The 14,686-nt window shown below is 44.0% G+C and overlaps 1 protein-coding gene across 2 annotated transcripts in view; it reads right to left on the bottom strand.

The window, feature by feature from the left end:
* myo1ea (myosin IEa) overlaps positions 1 to 14,686 on the bottom strand; it is a 148,607-nt gene that overhangs the window by 22,305 nt on the left and 111,616 nt on the right. For both annotated transcript variants that reach the window (XM_085968693.1, XM_085968694.1), the window contains exons 15-19: positions 13,006 to 13,091; positions 12,815 to 12,896; positions 11,521 to 11,627; positions 7,898 to 7,996; positions 2,764 to 2,908 (exon numbers count right to left, since the gene is read on the bottom strand). In XM_085968693.1, the coding sequence (XP_085824819.1) occupies positions 2,764 to 2,908; positions 7,898 to 7,996; positions 11,521 to 11,627; positions 12,815 to 12,896; positions 13,006 to 13,091 (519 nt within the window). The remainder of the gene's footprint in view (positions 1 to 2,763; positions 2,909 to 7,897; positions 7,997 to 11,520; positions 11,628 to 12,814; positions 12,897 to 13,005; positions 13,092 to 14,686) is intronic.

Below are 14,686 nucleotides of genomic sequence, written 5' to 3'. Positions count from 1 at the left end.
CGTCACTGACTTGGGCTAGGGTCCCAGACCTGAAACGTTGACTGTTTCTCCCTCCACGGATGCTGCCTGGCCTGCTGAGTGTTTCCAGCATTTTCTGTTGTTATTTCAGCTTTCCAGCATCCGCGGTATTTTGCTATTGTACAGATCCACAGATACTGATTACCCTCTGCTACCTTGTCCAAGCGATCATTTTCTAGGTGTAAACCTAGACAGCAAGTGCCAGCGGGTTATTCGACCATGGGAGAGCGCTGCATCACATCCGACCCCAATCTCTTCCTCACCCAGGGGGTGCTTCAGGTTGGTATTTCCCCTCTCTGGACCTGGGGAGCCGAGGCTTGTTGCCACCTTCGGTCACCCTGGCTCAGATCAGCACAGACTCGCAATCAATCCTGGGATCTTCCAAGTGTGTCTGGCTCAGTACCACACCGGGCAGGGCTGTAACCCACAGAGCCATCGGAGGAGTGGGTGCTGCCTTGAAAACTCAAAATCAAGAAACTAAGAGAGAATGTTCGGATTTTCTCTTTTGATGCATATAGGTGTATTGAAAGCCTTAAACAAGACTTAAAATGTTATAAAAAAAACTGCATGATATAGGCTAGAAACTCCAGAGAGTCGACAAAAGTGCATTTCAGTAATGGATGACGCCCCAAGAAAACCATTTTCCAGCAGCCAGCCCAGACAGTTCTGGTCCACTGCCCAGGCTGACTTAGCCACAAAGTTTGCCTTGAGCTTTCAGTACTGATGTATGAACAGACCCTGCTGGCATTTCTCAGCATCCTGTAATTTCCTGTGTCAACTTGTGACCAGTTTCACTTGTTGTTTCACAAAGACTAAACATCCTGTCCGATTTTTAGCACTTTTGAAAAAAAAAAAAAAAATCACAAAACGTCCGTTGTGACTAATTGCTGAATGAAATATGCAACATCGAGACAATCGTCAATAAGACTCAGCTATTCTGGAACCACAGGCCAGCAGGCTGAAAGTTGACAAGTCTTGAGCAATACTAGATCCGGAGAAAGTTCGCTTGCTAGTAGAACTGGGGCATCCAAACCCAGCGAAAGCGGTCGAGACGGACACAACTAGCTCCTTTTTAAAATGGGAGCAGAGTAGTCGCACGCTATCTTTCACATCACAGAGATCTAGACACTAACAATGGTGTGAAAAGAGGGCCGAGGTCAGATCGAACTGATCTGAAGACCCAACGGTTGAACTCCCAGCACCAGGTGGTTTGAGACTTGAACCGCAGACGGCAGTGTGAACTCAGTCCTCGGAGGATCAGGTCCCAAAGGGCAAAGTTGAATTCAATTGTTGGACACTCCTAGTGATGGGGGAATAACTCCCCCAACATGAACCCGTTTTGTGAGCATGTGCGATGATGCGGTCACACAAGTAAATCCTACTGAACAAAGATCGGCTTTACAGGAGGTGAGAGTATGATCGACCCTTCAAATCTGAAGCAAACACAGGAGCAATCCAGGCTCTGTCGCCAGCGTGTGAACAAGTCATTGATATCTGCTTGCGAATGGGATTAGTGGTGGTCAGTGTGGGATGGTCAAATACTTCTCGGGGTACAATGGCTCCTGTACTGCTGGGGCCAGGAGGCAAGAAGGCGGCACAAATATTTTATCTGGCATACAGTAGGACAGGGCTGAATAATAGAGATGTGGGGATGGATAAATGTTCTGGAGTTTTGCGAGTTTACCTTTGGGGATCAAGGAGTATTTATTTAGTCCCCTCAGGAGGAAATTAACTCCAGTAGAGTTCTTGATAGGGTGTATTACTATTAGAAGGTTTTAAAGCACACATGTTTATGAGGTAGCACAAAAATGCAAGAAATCCCTCCAAAAATCATTGAACTACTTGTTAAAAAATAATCCACACAGTGGGTATACTCAGGCCCTGCTGACGAGCAACTAACGGAGGTCACCTCAACAGCCAACCGTACAAATTGACCTTTCGGGACATTGAATGTTCAGAGTGTCGGGCTCATAGGATCACTTACACTATAGGATGGCTCCCATGACACTCTTTTTCTGGATCCTGAGAAAGCGCGGTGCCAGCGAGATCAGCAGTAGACCATTGGGGAACTGCAGGAGCTTGGCTGTAGCTTTTACTGCCTTTTGGCAAATTCGACAATCCTTTTTAAATCTGGAGCCAAGAAAAAAAAACTTAACTCCAAGCCAAAGTTGCAGCTGCAGAGCTCCAGTTTGCCCACCTCAGTTATTCCGGAGGACAAAGTCCACCCACATTCCGGACAAACTAAAAAGGTCAGCCACCATCCGAGCGGAGTTCTGTCTTTCCCCAATGGAGGAAACTGAAGGCAGCTTTGTAGGAGTTTCTGCGAATATACCTGCACCAATTTGGTGCTTCTTTTTCCAATGGTTCCCACAAAATCCCATTCTCATTCTGGGCAAGAGTTCTGTCACAACAACTTATTCCGTTTAAAAAGACAAACAAATAGAAAATAAGGAAAGAATAATCCAATTTGCCGGCTGCCACACTGAAGGAGAAAGGCAAGCCCAGTGACGGAACACCACCATAGAGACACAAGCCCAAGTGAGACGGTACAATTCAGACAACAGCATACTTGTTTTAGCTGGAACAAAGCAGAAACCAGTTTGAAAGGTGTAGTGACGTGCAGCTAAATCAGAATCGTAACATGGGTGGAGCTGGCCTTTCAAATCAATTCCTTCTGCACAGCAACCATATCACTAACCATAGACAGTGGATACAGATCAGGTAGAGTACAACAAACTCACGTACAGACTCGGGAGCTTTGATGAAGACTTTGGTTTTCCCCAGCTGGTGCTGATCCGGGTCAATGTTGACAGATCTGAGGAGATGAACAACTCCTTGTTTCTCATCTCCTCTCCAGGAAGGCCACGTTTCTTTAGTCAGAATGGCAAACCTGTAATGAAAAAGAACATAAGAACATAAGAAATAGGAGCAGGGGTAGGCCATACGGCCCCTCGAGCCTGCTCCGCCATTCAATAAGATCATGGCTGATCTTTGACCTCAACTCCACTTTCGTGTCCTATCCCCCTATCCCTTGATTCCTCTAGAGTTCAAAAAGGTGGGTTAGTGAAGAGGTTCCTCGGAGAATGTTTTTCTAAATTCATGCCAATCAGGGGTTTTATACAATCTCCCACCTTAATTTCATGTTGCTCGACACTGGAATAAAACAGTTTTTATTCAAGACAAAATAAACAGTAACAGATGTTTTATACCATGTACGATATATGGATAATTAGTATGAAAATTCAGCAGTCTTGCTGAACTTTACTTTCATGGTCAATGTTGGAAATTTTTACATACAGAAAACTTCATTATACTTAGCTCATATATACTGGGAATAAATAGCAAAACAGTCCATTAACCCTCTAGGAAAAATCTGGGGCCCACACACATGGCATCATTAACAATAACTTTAGTTGGCCAATTTTCACTGTGGTTTTCAAGTCATTCATAGGTCATTTTTAGCACTAAATAACCATGTTCTAAATAAAATGATAGCAGTGATTTTGTGCAGTTTAAATAACTCATACATGAGCCCTGGAGCCAAGGAATACCTCACTCTAATAATATCCCAATCAAGATTCCAATAGTCTGAATTACTCACACAGACCTCTGTACCCACAGCTCCACAAACACATTTATTACCTTTTCCTTTCTTTCCCCCCTTCTCTCAAAGCAATGTCCAGTTGTCCTACATTCCTCCTCAGTTAGACCAGGGTTCTTCCCCCTCCAACCTTTTAAGCCAAGGCCAAGGTTCTCTTCATCCCCCCCTGTCATGCCAAAAGCCACCTTCCCCATACATTCCCCTCATTCCAAAGTCTGGTTCCTCGCCACACTCTGCTCTCATACCAAGAACTGGCTTTTCTCTCCCCCCCCCAGAAGCTCGACACTTCATCCATCACCCTGGTTACTCAACTTCCCATGGCTTCTCAGAATGTAATTGGCTAGATATTGCTCCATGCTTTACATTTATCCCACGGTCAAGGCCATCATCACTTTGGCCATGTGATAAATGTACCACATTGAGGAATTTCTAGCCATATGCAAGGCTGGTCCTACTCATACCCAGATAGAGCTGTACATTTAGGATTCATCATTACCACCCTTCATGTAAGTAAAGCAAAAAGACTGAAAAACCATACATAGTTAGTCTCAAAAATTGAATTAAGCAAAACTGTCAATTAAACAGCATATCCAATGAAAAATCAAATATTCCATTCATAATGTGATCTGGTTGATTTACTAGGAACTACTATGCTCGATTGTGTGGTCACTGTATATTTTGTATCTGTTGCGGATTCAAGTTCTTTGACATCATTGTCTTGTTCAACAACATTTTCTGAAATCTGCATCTTTTTGTATTCTGCCCCCTTCAGAATCCATGAGCGCAGGAATGAACACTGATCCCAATTCTGGTGTTACAACACTCCTACACTCAACTTGGACACATAGGAAACCCAAGTCAAAGATTCAGCAGGCTAAAGAACGAATCCACTATACACAGACCTAATATTCGACAGGCTAAAACTACTAATCAAATTTATTTGAAAAATCAAATGGCTCAAAACTACAATGAATGAGACTTAAACTGGGGAACAAGAATTTACAATATATAATGTTCTGACCTTCTGCAGTTCAAAACAGTTTCTTAGGGCTGGATTTTGTCAATGAAGGCACGTTGGGGGCGGGACTGCTGGTTTTCAGGTTTCAGTCCCGCCCCCAGCGACGTCTGACCAACCCACACTATTTTCCATTGATTGGCCGGAAGGAACAAGGTCAATCAAGGGAAAGCTGGTGACAGATGATGTCAGCGTATGACGCTTCATCTGTCGAAAAATTTTTGACAGATGAATTGTCAGCGTTTGACAGCTTTGAGAAGCTGTCAAACACGGACAATCTCTGTTCTAAGGTGAACCCTTGCACAGAAAGGCTCACCAAAACCTCTCCCCTCAGCAGAAAGCAGATGGCTGCTGAATCGGAGAATGCAGCAGCCATTCTGTCATCTCTGCCATTGAGATGAGGCTCCTCCGGATCCCCAAGGGGTGAAGCCTGCAGAAAGAAGCAAAGATAAGGAAACTTTTTGCACCACTTTACACTCACCGCTCATACTTACCTGTCCACACTTGCACCCATCACTCACCTCTACAGCTGACATTCTGACCCTTCTCACCCCACAGACCCACTGCTCGCCTCGCTGACCCTGGCGAGGTTCGCAGCTGTCGGGAAGCCCACACTTGCAGGCGCAAAATGGGGAAAAGCCTCAAAACTATGTCTGCGCGACTCGGGGACCCGCCTCCCAGGTAGGTGGCACGGAGGCGTGTTGGGAGCGGGTTCGGTACCCGCTCCCAGTTTGCGCCATTTTCCCGGCAGTCCCGGCCCCCCAGGTCTGGGAAAACTTCCCCCCCTTGAGTTAAAAGAGTATTCTTAGAATTAAACAAAGTATTGAGCTTATTTTCTCACCATCATTAGCTGTTCATCAAAAAAAACTACAGGCAAAGTGAATGGCAACAGGCCAGTCTTCCCTTGCTCTTTTGATAACAGAATGCTATGTTGAGTCATATCACAAGAAATACAAGAACCACAAGCCTGTGGAACCCTTTATGCTGAACAGCCTTCATAAACCAGCAGGAACTAAAGAACAAACAGTTTTTGCTTAACTTATTTAAAGAAGCAAAACAGTCACATTTTAAAAAGATACTATAAACAAAAGCACAATGCAATAAATCTATAGCTTCAGGATGGTCGACAGACATTTTTTGTGGATCCCTGTTAGTCAGTTTTAACAAGCAACCAGAGCAAAACCAGAATTTCATTGTGACATTACACAATGCTGAAATTAGTAACAGTTCCTGCTCTGGATCCAATGGCTGGCACCAATTTACAGACAGTTACCCTATTACACTTGCAAAATACAGGACCTAGTATTTATGCTTAGCACTTTAGCATAATTAATCCAATTCATAAAACCAAAAGCAACTTAATCTCCTTTGAAGTCGATAAAACAGTCATCTTTCTAAACCTTATTGGGAAAAATGATAGTGAGTTTGTTTTGTACTAAACATAATAGAGCACAAATTTCACAATATATGATCTCTCTCTTCAACACACCCACACACGGCAGAGTGATATCAGTGGGAGTGGACTTTCATGATTAGTATCCAAATCCTACCAGCGTGCTGTGTCATTGTCCCAAGTGCAATAAATTAAAACGTATTAAAAACGCTGTTTTTACACAACACAAAGCCGGTGGCTTGGAGGAAAGAGGGACGTTAAGAAAGGGATCCAACCACCTTAGTACTTTAGACTTTAGTACCGTTCTCTACCACCCTGTCAGGAGGCCATTGAAACGCAAAAGCGGCTTTGAGGCTCTCTCTTTCTTTCCTAGTCCTGCAGCTAATTACTAATGCAAAGTTCAAATTTCCACATAAATGACATTACAGTACAGTACAATGTAATTTATCCGAGTCTGGGCTAATGGCAAAGTGCCTTGCCCGCCATTAGCACACATCAGAAAACCGCAAGCACACGGCCATTTTGCACTGATTGAAATCGAGGCGACTCACCAGCAGCACAGGCTCCGGGAATTTACCCCACTGTTTGCAGCACAAGACAATCAGATCTAAACTCAGATTTTCACTTACTTTTTAAACAGGTTTATTCAAGGCAAAATAACCCTAATGTGGAATACCTGAAGAACAGCCACTAATAAATAACAAATATATAGTGTATAAATAACAAGTATATAGTGTATACTTTGGGTCCATCTCAGACTTTCGTCAGGATGGCTGAATGTGTACAAAATACAGCAGACACAAGGTGAGCTGTGTGGACAAGCTGGCAAGGATGGTGTTAAAACCTCTTTATATTGCACTGCATTCACCAGTATAAATAAACCCTGGTAAAAATGATTTGATTTATTGGAAACAGCTCCTGTCTGTGGGCTGGGGTATACAACTTTAATGTAGGCAAGTATCGTTCCTTAGACAATGGACCCAAGGTGGCTCTTCTGGCTGCTCAGTTGAAACTGAGTCACACAGACCAAGAGATTCCCAGGTTCAATGATCTGGGCTTAGTTAGCTGATGTCACGACGGACACTATTACAGTTGGCCTCAGCACCCTTGGGCGAGGGAGCGAAAAGTAAGTCACAGAGCCTCCTGCTTCTTGTTAACTTAGCTTAGTTGGTTGGACTTTCACCTCTGGGTCAGAAGGTTGTGGGTTCAAATCCCCACTACATAATCTAGGACTTCAGTGCAGTATTGATGGAGTGCTGCATTGTCAGAGGTGCTATCTTTCATATCAGACAGTTAAATGAGGCCAATTCTGCTGGCAGGTGGATGTAAAGAGCGCTATTTGAAGAAGAATAGGAAATGGCTATTTGAATGTTCTCCTGGTCAACATTCCTCCCTCAACCAACACCACCAAAGACAGATTATCTGTTATTTATTTATTTATTTATTTATTATCTGCTGTTTTTGGATCTTGCTGTGTGCAAAATGTCTGCCACGTTTGTCGACATAACAACAGTGACTGCACTTCAAAAGGTAATCCATTGGTTTTCAAGCACATCCCGAGGATGTGACAGGTGTTATATAAAAGCAAGTTCTTTCTTTCCTGATCATTGGAAAGTACACTTGTGTGGATATCAGGTGAGGACAGAATTGGGCTCAGCTCTGATGCTTCTCCATAGTGGACTCACTGTTTAGGCTCGGTAATGAAGAGGGGCCAGTTGCGAGAGGTACTGCAAGGCGAGCAAGCCCGCAGGACCATTCCCCAACAAGAGCTGGTGTTTTCAAGAGAGGGGAAAAAAGGGAGAAGATTTTCTAAAACAAAGCTAGCAGGTGGGAAACAGCAAGTGAAACTAAGACGTCCATTAAGCCTCACCTTTGTAAGAATTTCTTAAAAACTCGTCTGTAAGCGTAGCCTGCTCGTCGCACTCTGATGTTTTCTTTTAAACCCAGGTACTCCACTTGGTGCTTAACTCTAAGAAAAGAAACGTAAAACATTAACTGTATACTAGGGCCTAGAAAGAAGATTGAGTGTTTTGGTAAAATAACATACATAAAATGTGGCCAACAATCTTCGTTGCCTGGTTTTAAATGTACCCCTTTCATGATCATAAATCCATGCTTATTACTCACCCTCCTGAACAAACGCCAGAGCTTTGAAATTACACCATGGAACACTTAGGTGGTGCCTTGACTCAGTGGTCGCAATCTTGTTTCTGAGTCAGAGGGTTGTGGGTTTAAGGCCTACTCCATTGACTTGAGCACAAGATATATATGCGGGAAAGCTGCACAGTTGGAGGTGCTGCCTTTCAAATGTGACATTAATTAAGGTCCTGTCTGCTGACTCAGATGGACCCAAGAAATCAAATAATGCTACTTGAAGAGTAGGGGAGTTGTCCTGGCCAATATTTATCCTTCAACCAACACCACTAAAAAAAAGGCTATCTGGTTATCTATCTCTGCTTTTCGTGGGACCCTGATATACTTCAAGGGGTGTGAAATGCTTCGAGATGCCCCGAGGATGTGACAGGTGCTATATAAATACAAGTTCTTCCTTTATGTGCAAAGGCTCGTCAAGTTTATTTGAAATTGTTCTCTCTGCTATTAAGAGAGTGCTAACCTGTTTAAAATAATAGCAGAGAGAGAGAAATTTCAAATATGTTCGTTTCAAGGCCCAAATGACAAGAGATTCAGTGGCTAGCGATTGGACCTGGATTTTGCTGTGCATTTCTGCCTCATTTCTGGTGACAATTATAATCCATTTGAGTGCGTGTAGCATTCGTTAAAAGGAGCCTATCTATCTATCTACAGGAAACTTTCGTTTAACCGGAGGTTAAATGTCCGGAAAGCTCTATCTACCGGCAAAATTCAGGAGCCGTTTCCTATAAGTTTTTTTTTACTTCTCGTTGCTTTTTTTTCCAGTCAGGCTCTGCAAGGTCTAGCTGAAGCTGTTGCTTAGCTACAGAGACGCTTTTAAGCTGCGGCTGACTGTTTTGAAGCTGTTGCTAAGCAACAGGGTTTGTTGATTCACACGGAGCTCAAAAGCTCCGTATGTTTTAACATTAGCGCTGGTTTCTACGGCAGTTTTGATGGTACGGCACCAGCTCGGTCCCGTCAGTGCCGGATACCAGAAAGTTTCCTGGTATCTATACAACACCATTGCATTCAACGACGTGAAAAAATAAATTGTAATAATAAATCAAAATTTTTAGAATCATCTCCCTTTTAGAAACATAGAAAAATACGAGCAGGAGTCGGCCATTCGGCCCTTTGAACCTGCTCTGCCATTCAATATCATGGCTGATCCTCTATCTCAAGACCATATTTCTGCTCTCTCCCCATACCCCTTGATGCCTTTTGTGTCTAGATATCTATTTATCTCCTTCTTAAATATATTCAGTGACTTGGCCTCCACAGCCTCCTGTGGTAGAGAATTCCACAGGTTCACCACCCTCTGAGTGAAGAAATTTCTCCTCATCTCAGTCCTAAATGTTCTACCCCTTATCCTGAGACTGTGACTCCTCGTTCCAGACCCCCCAGCTAGGGGAAACATCCTCCCTGCATCCAGTCAGTCCAGCCCTGTCAGAATTTTTTACGTTTCAATGAGATTCCCTCTCATTCTTCTAAACTCCAGTGAATACAGGCCTAGTCGACCCAATCTCACCTCATACGACAGTCCTGCTATCCCAGGAATCAGTCTGGTGAACCTTTGCTGCACTCCCTCTATGGCAAGTATATCCTTTCTTGGGTAAGGAATTTTAAACAATGGCCCATAATTTGCGGCCAGCAGCGAAGCAAAGGTGTTTACTGCCGGCCCAGCAGAAAGCTGCCCACAAAGATCTCACCATCTCTGTGGCAAGAAGTTCGGCTTTCTCGACGTTCAGTTGTGATCAGTGTAGTTCAGTGGGAATTCCACAGCGCGATCTGCTGCGACTTCAACAAGCTGTCTAAGCAGCCAATCACAGTGCAGAATTCTCACAGACAGCGAACCAGGAAGTGAAGAAGCTGCTTTTATTCTGACTTTTTTTAAATGTTGTTAAGAGAGCAAAAAAAGATTGGGGCTCGTGCATGGTGAAAAAGTAAACCTGAAATAAATGTCAACAAACTTTAAAATTTTCTTTTCCTAAAAATTTCAATTTTTACACCCCACAGAACGAAAATTGGTTTTTCAGGGCCATAACCTTTGTTTAGCAGTCAATATGCTGTTAAAACCCCAGTTACACCTAATCCAAAAGGGTCTAACATTTAATGGGGTATTTAACAGCGATATTACCGCAGAAGAGCTGAAGTTTTCATCAGTTTCACCGATTTCCCTGATTACAATTCAATTTTATTTGCCATATGTAACCAGTACAAGTACAATTACATTACAATGGAATGCTTACTCCCCGTAGGGACGCGTCAGCTATTCATACACCGATGCCGGCCTGGTTGGGGGGGGGGGGTTTGAGGGGAAGGCACAGCACAGCCAGTGTGGGAGCAGTGAATGACTGACCGCAACTTCAGGATTGCCATGTTAAGGTTTAGCGCATAGCACATGCTCCTCCTATCTAAATTATTACCCACTGCAAATTCCAGGCCATTGCCTTGTAGAACAGTGGGGCATTTCTGGGTCAGGCCCACCATCTCTGGTGAGCAGTAGTATTTGTACTGCATTCTCTGAATTGAGTCAATGTAAGCAGCTACAGCCACATCCGGTCAGCCTTCCACCCACCACCTTCCGCCTTGCCTTCTAGGTTGATCCAATTCTGCCTGGTCACATGCTGGACATGTACATGTGCAATAGATCAGCCCCATGTACCCCCCGGTACCAGACTCCGGAGGAGCACAGGGGTTGGCTAGTCATTTAGATATAAAGCTACCCACAATTACTGAGGGCAGGCCGTGCAGAAAAGTCTAGGCTTTTTAAGGCTGTATCCAAACTGAGCAGTTCCACTTTGGGAATTATACTCCTGCCATATCACAGCAACATCTATGGCTGACAGTGGACATTTCATACATCTTTGCTCAGTCACAGCTGCCACTCATGCTGACCTGACAGCAGTGAGCAGTAGTATTTGCACCACTAACACTCAATATACCAGGAAGAACTCAATCTGGGCTCAAGTCTGCTGAGATGGTGGCAGGCTGGTTACAATTGGCCTCGAGATGCCAATGGTCAACTCAGCCAGGGTTTCTGCTCCTGATCACTATCCTGTGACGCGTGCTGGAGCGTGCGTAGGTGCAGGTGTCGGGTGAGGACCAGGATCAGCTGTGAAGCCCCCATGGTCAAGTCATCTGCCGACACTCAAACATCAAGTGCGGCCATTGGAATGAGAGAGCCAGCAGTTGTGGTCTCGTACCCGAGCGCAGTTCAGAGTCTTCAGGAGAGCAAAGGTGAGGAAAATAGAAGAAAAGAAAAATCTGAGTAGACTGAAGGGAATTCTGATTGGGAGACTTGATGGGATGACCTTTCAGCCATTTGGTCTCCCTTTAGATCAATGTTTTTTACAATGTTACCTGCTCTCCTCCCAGTCCCTGGGCTTCTTGGTTTCGTTGGGTTTAATGCAGCGGATATAGTGTGGCGTACACTTCATCAGCGTGCCCACAAGGTCATTGGCTTGTTTCTGAAAAAGGCAACAACAAAAAAATGATCAGAAAATGCTGCAACAGTTCAATGACGTATCTGAGAATGAAGAGGTCTGTCAAGGTGTCTGTGAGGAACGTGTCAGCACCACTGATGCATGGGCTGGGTACTGGCCAATGCGGTGACATGTTCCGGTGATTTATCTAGAAATATAAAAGTCTTGCAGCTAACACATGCTAATCGCACATCAGATGCCACGCTTCAAAGTGTCAGAAGTGCATAAGAAAGGAAGCTCTCATCATTCCCGGCCTCTTTCCTGTCAAATATCTGACTTCTGCCCAAGGGCGAGAGCCAAGGATTTACAATCAACCGCCAATCTATAGAAACTTCCCTCAACAATTAGCTCAGGATCTGCTTATTTTAGAACATTTCCTTAAGGGAGGAGTTGAACAATGACCTTGGAGAGGCATACCAGGTTGAACACGGCTCTCTCCGAGTACGTAAACATCGTAACTGTGCGCCAGCTTGCCCACGAACAATGCCACAGGAGATCAGCCATTATTGTCAAAAAACATATCAATGGGTGCATTGCTTTGTGGTGTACAATATGGCAACTCGCACATTGTTGCCAAGTGAGTGACTATTCCAAAAATATTAATGAAACTGATGACATTGCCGTGAACCCAGGTGGAATGAAAGTGCAAACAAGCAACATTTTCCAAAGCTTGTGTGGTTCTAACTGCATCCAGAGTTCAGTTGACAAGTCAGGAACTCTTAAGTATTCCATCTGTACTAGGCACCGGTTTTTTGTTGTTGTTGTTGTGGTGGTTTTTGTTACGGTCGGCTAATGCAGTCAGTCTCCCTTCCATGGGCAACCCTCGGTTGACTTGCTGCTCAATTTGCCTACCCAACTGTAGGATGGCAACCAAGCTGGGACACTCTCCTTTTCCTGATCCCCCGCAAAGGCAACAAGGGAATGTAATTGGGAGCTATCCCAGCTTCCACAGAGCAAGTGCCCTATTAAAGTAGAAGGACTGTTCCTCTGGGGTTTTTTTCCCTTCCTGTAGGAAGCGTTTGGCCTCCACTTGCCAACAATGGTATGATTGAATTGCAGGTGCAGAACAATGTCCCATCACTCTGTGGTACAAGTGTTGCTACAGATAGACAACGGCTGGGATTGTGGCCCTCAACGAAAGGTTAGTGAGGAACGCTGGTTACTGAAAGTACCTTAATTTTGCTGCCTGCAGTTGTGGGCCGGCCTTTCTTTTCTGCTTGCAAACTTTCGGGGAAAAGTGCACGAATGAAAGGGCTGTGAAGCAGCAACAAACAAAATTAATATGCGAGCAAAGCGAATGTTTTACACAAACCAGCTCAAGACAATCCATGCGCATTTCACAAGTCGCTTCTCTCCCACTTACAGCTCACTGCTCTGCATGAGTTCGATCAGATCGGTGAAAAGAACGTCTCGATTCCGCTCGCAGAACCCCTCCACATTGTAGGACACCTGGACAGGAAGGGAAATTTGAAAGATTTGAATTCTACTTTCCAGCCCGCAGGTTTTGCAACAGCATTTTTTTTGTTGAAAGTACTCAGTTGAAGGTCTCAATACAGTTAATGCCAGATGAACATGTACTGATCCAAATGTAAAGTACAAAATGAACCCAACCTCTCGTTACTCATACCTACTCTCTAGAATAATGAAACTTACAGAGCAAGTAACCTCCTCTCACTACTACTGTATACGATAGTAAATCACTTCACATTCCCGCCATCGGTATAGAATTACAATGCATCAAACTGAATCTCTCTCACTCCTACTCAATGGAATTCCAATGTAAACACTCCTATTCTATAGAATTGCAATGTACCAAACCGCTTCTTATACACCCACTATTTACTCCTACTGTATAGAATTACCGAGCCAGTATAAAGGAAACTTTTGGGTATGCAGTTTGATTAGTGACTCAGGATGCACATTTTATGCATATCAGGGTGACTCAAGAGGTCATTGCCACCTATTTTAGATTTCTGATATGGCCGGAGAAGGAGCTTCAAGTTCTTCTCAAGACCATCCTGTCCCTGTAGACAGCTGCACTTTAACTTTCCAGGCATGTCTAAGTCCAGCAACAGGAGGAGCGGGGCTCCACTTATATCTTGAACCAGTATTTCCAGATTTCACTACTGGGCCACAAATCATGCTGTTTTTTTCATTACTCATGTCAAACATCAGAATAGCACTGATGGTGGGGTGGAGAAAGGAAGAGTGAAGGGGTAAATTAAGAGCTAGGGCGGAGGCCCCGAATTATTTCTGTAGACAGTAAAGGCTTATTATCTTTGCCTACTTGAAATGCTCTCCCACTGAGCTGCACACTAAATACTCAACTGTTGAGCTTCACCTAGAAGCAGTGTTTCCTGTTTTTGTTTAGACGGGAGTTGCTGAATAATTCAGGAATGGCCTCTGGTACAGAGGTTTACAGATTGGCTGCTTTTATCTGCGGTTTCTAGCCCTCCTGATCCAAGCAGAAAATTTCTTCACAAACTAAGTTACATGGCTATCAGGATTGAGCTGCATTAATAAGCAGTCTTGGCATCAGTCCGTCTGCTGTAAGACTGGACGCACAATGGCTCTGGAATTCTGCCACCAAGTCTCGCAGCATTTGTAAACCTTGTGGTTCTCCAACTATTTCTAAAACTTTTCCTGGTATATATTGATTGCAGTTTATATAAGCCAATAAATTCATTAGCCAATGACTGTACCATCTGCTCACCCTGATAACAACAACAGCCATTTACTATGAGTGGTTAAAAGGAAACCTTCTATGAAGTACAATACAACAGAAGGGATGGTCGGGAGGTACAAGTTCAGATGTATTTTGTTTTATAACTTACAAACCCAGGTGAAGTGCCAACGCCTGGTGCGGAGCACCAGTGAGGTTGAAAACAGTTGGAGTAAAGACAAAGTAAGGAAGGAAGTAATGATTAGCTAACAGCAAACTTGGGTTTTAAAAGCCTGTAAGTGGGAGGAGAAGATGAGCGAGGAGGGTAAGGAGTCCCACTGTGTTGAGGTCCTGGGAACAGTAGGTTATTAAGAAAATGGGA

This window comes from Somniosus microcephalus, chromosome 27, assembly GCF_052327205.1.
Source record: "Somniosus microcephalus isolate GS21.2 chromosome 27, FLI_Smic_1.0, whole genome shotgun sequence".
NCBI classification, from domain to species: Eukaryota; Metazoa; Chordata; class Chondrichthyes; order Squaliformes; family Somniosidae; genus Somniosus; species Somniosus microcephalus.
This window is presented reverse-complemented; position numbering and strand designations above follow the sequence as displayed.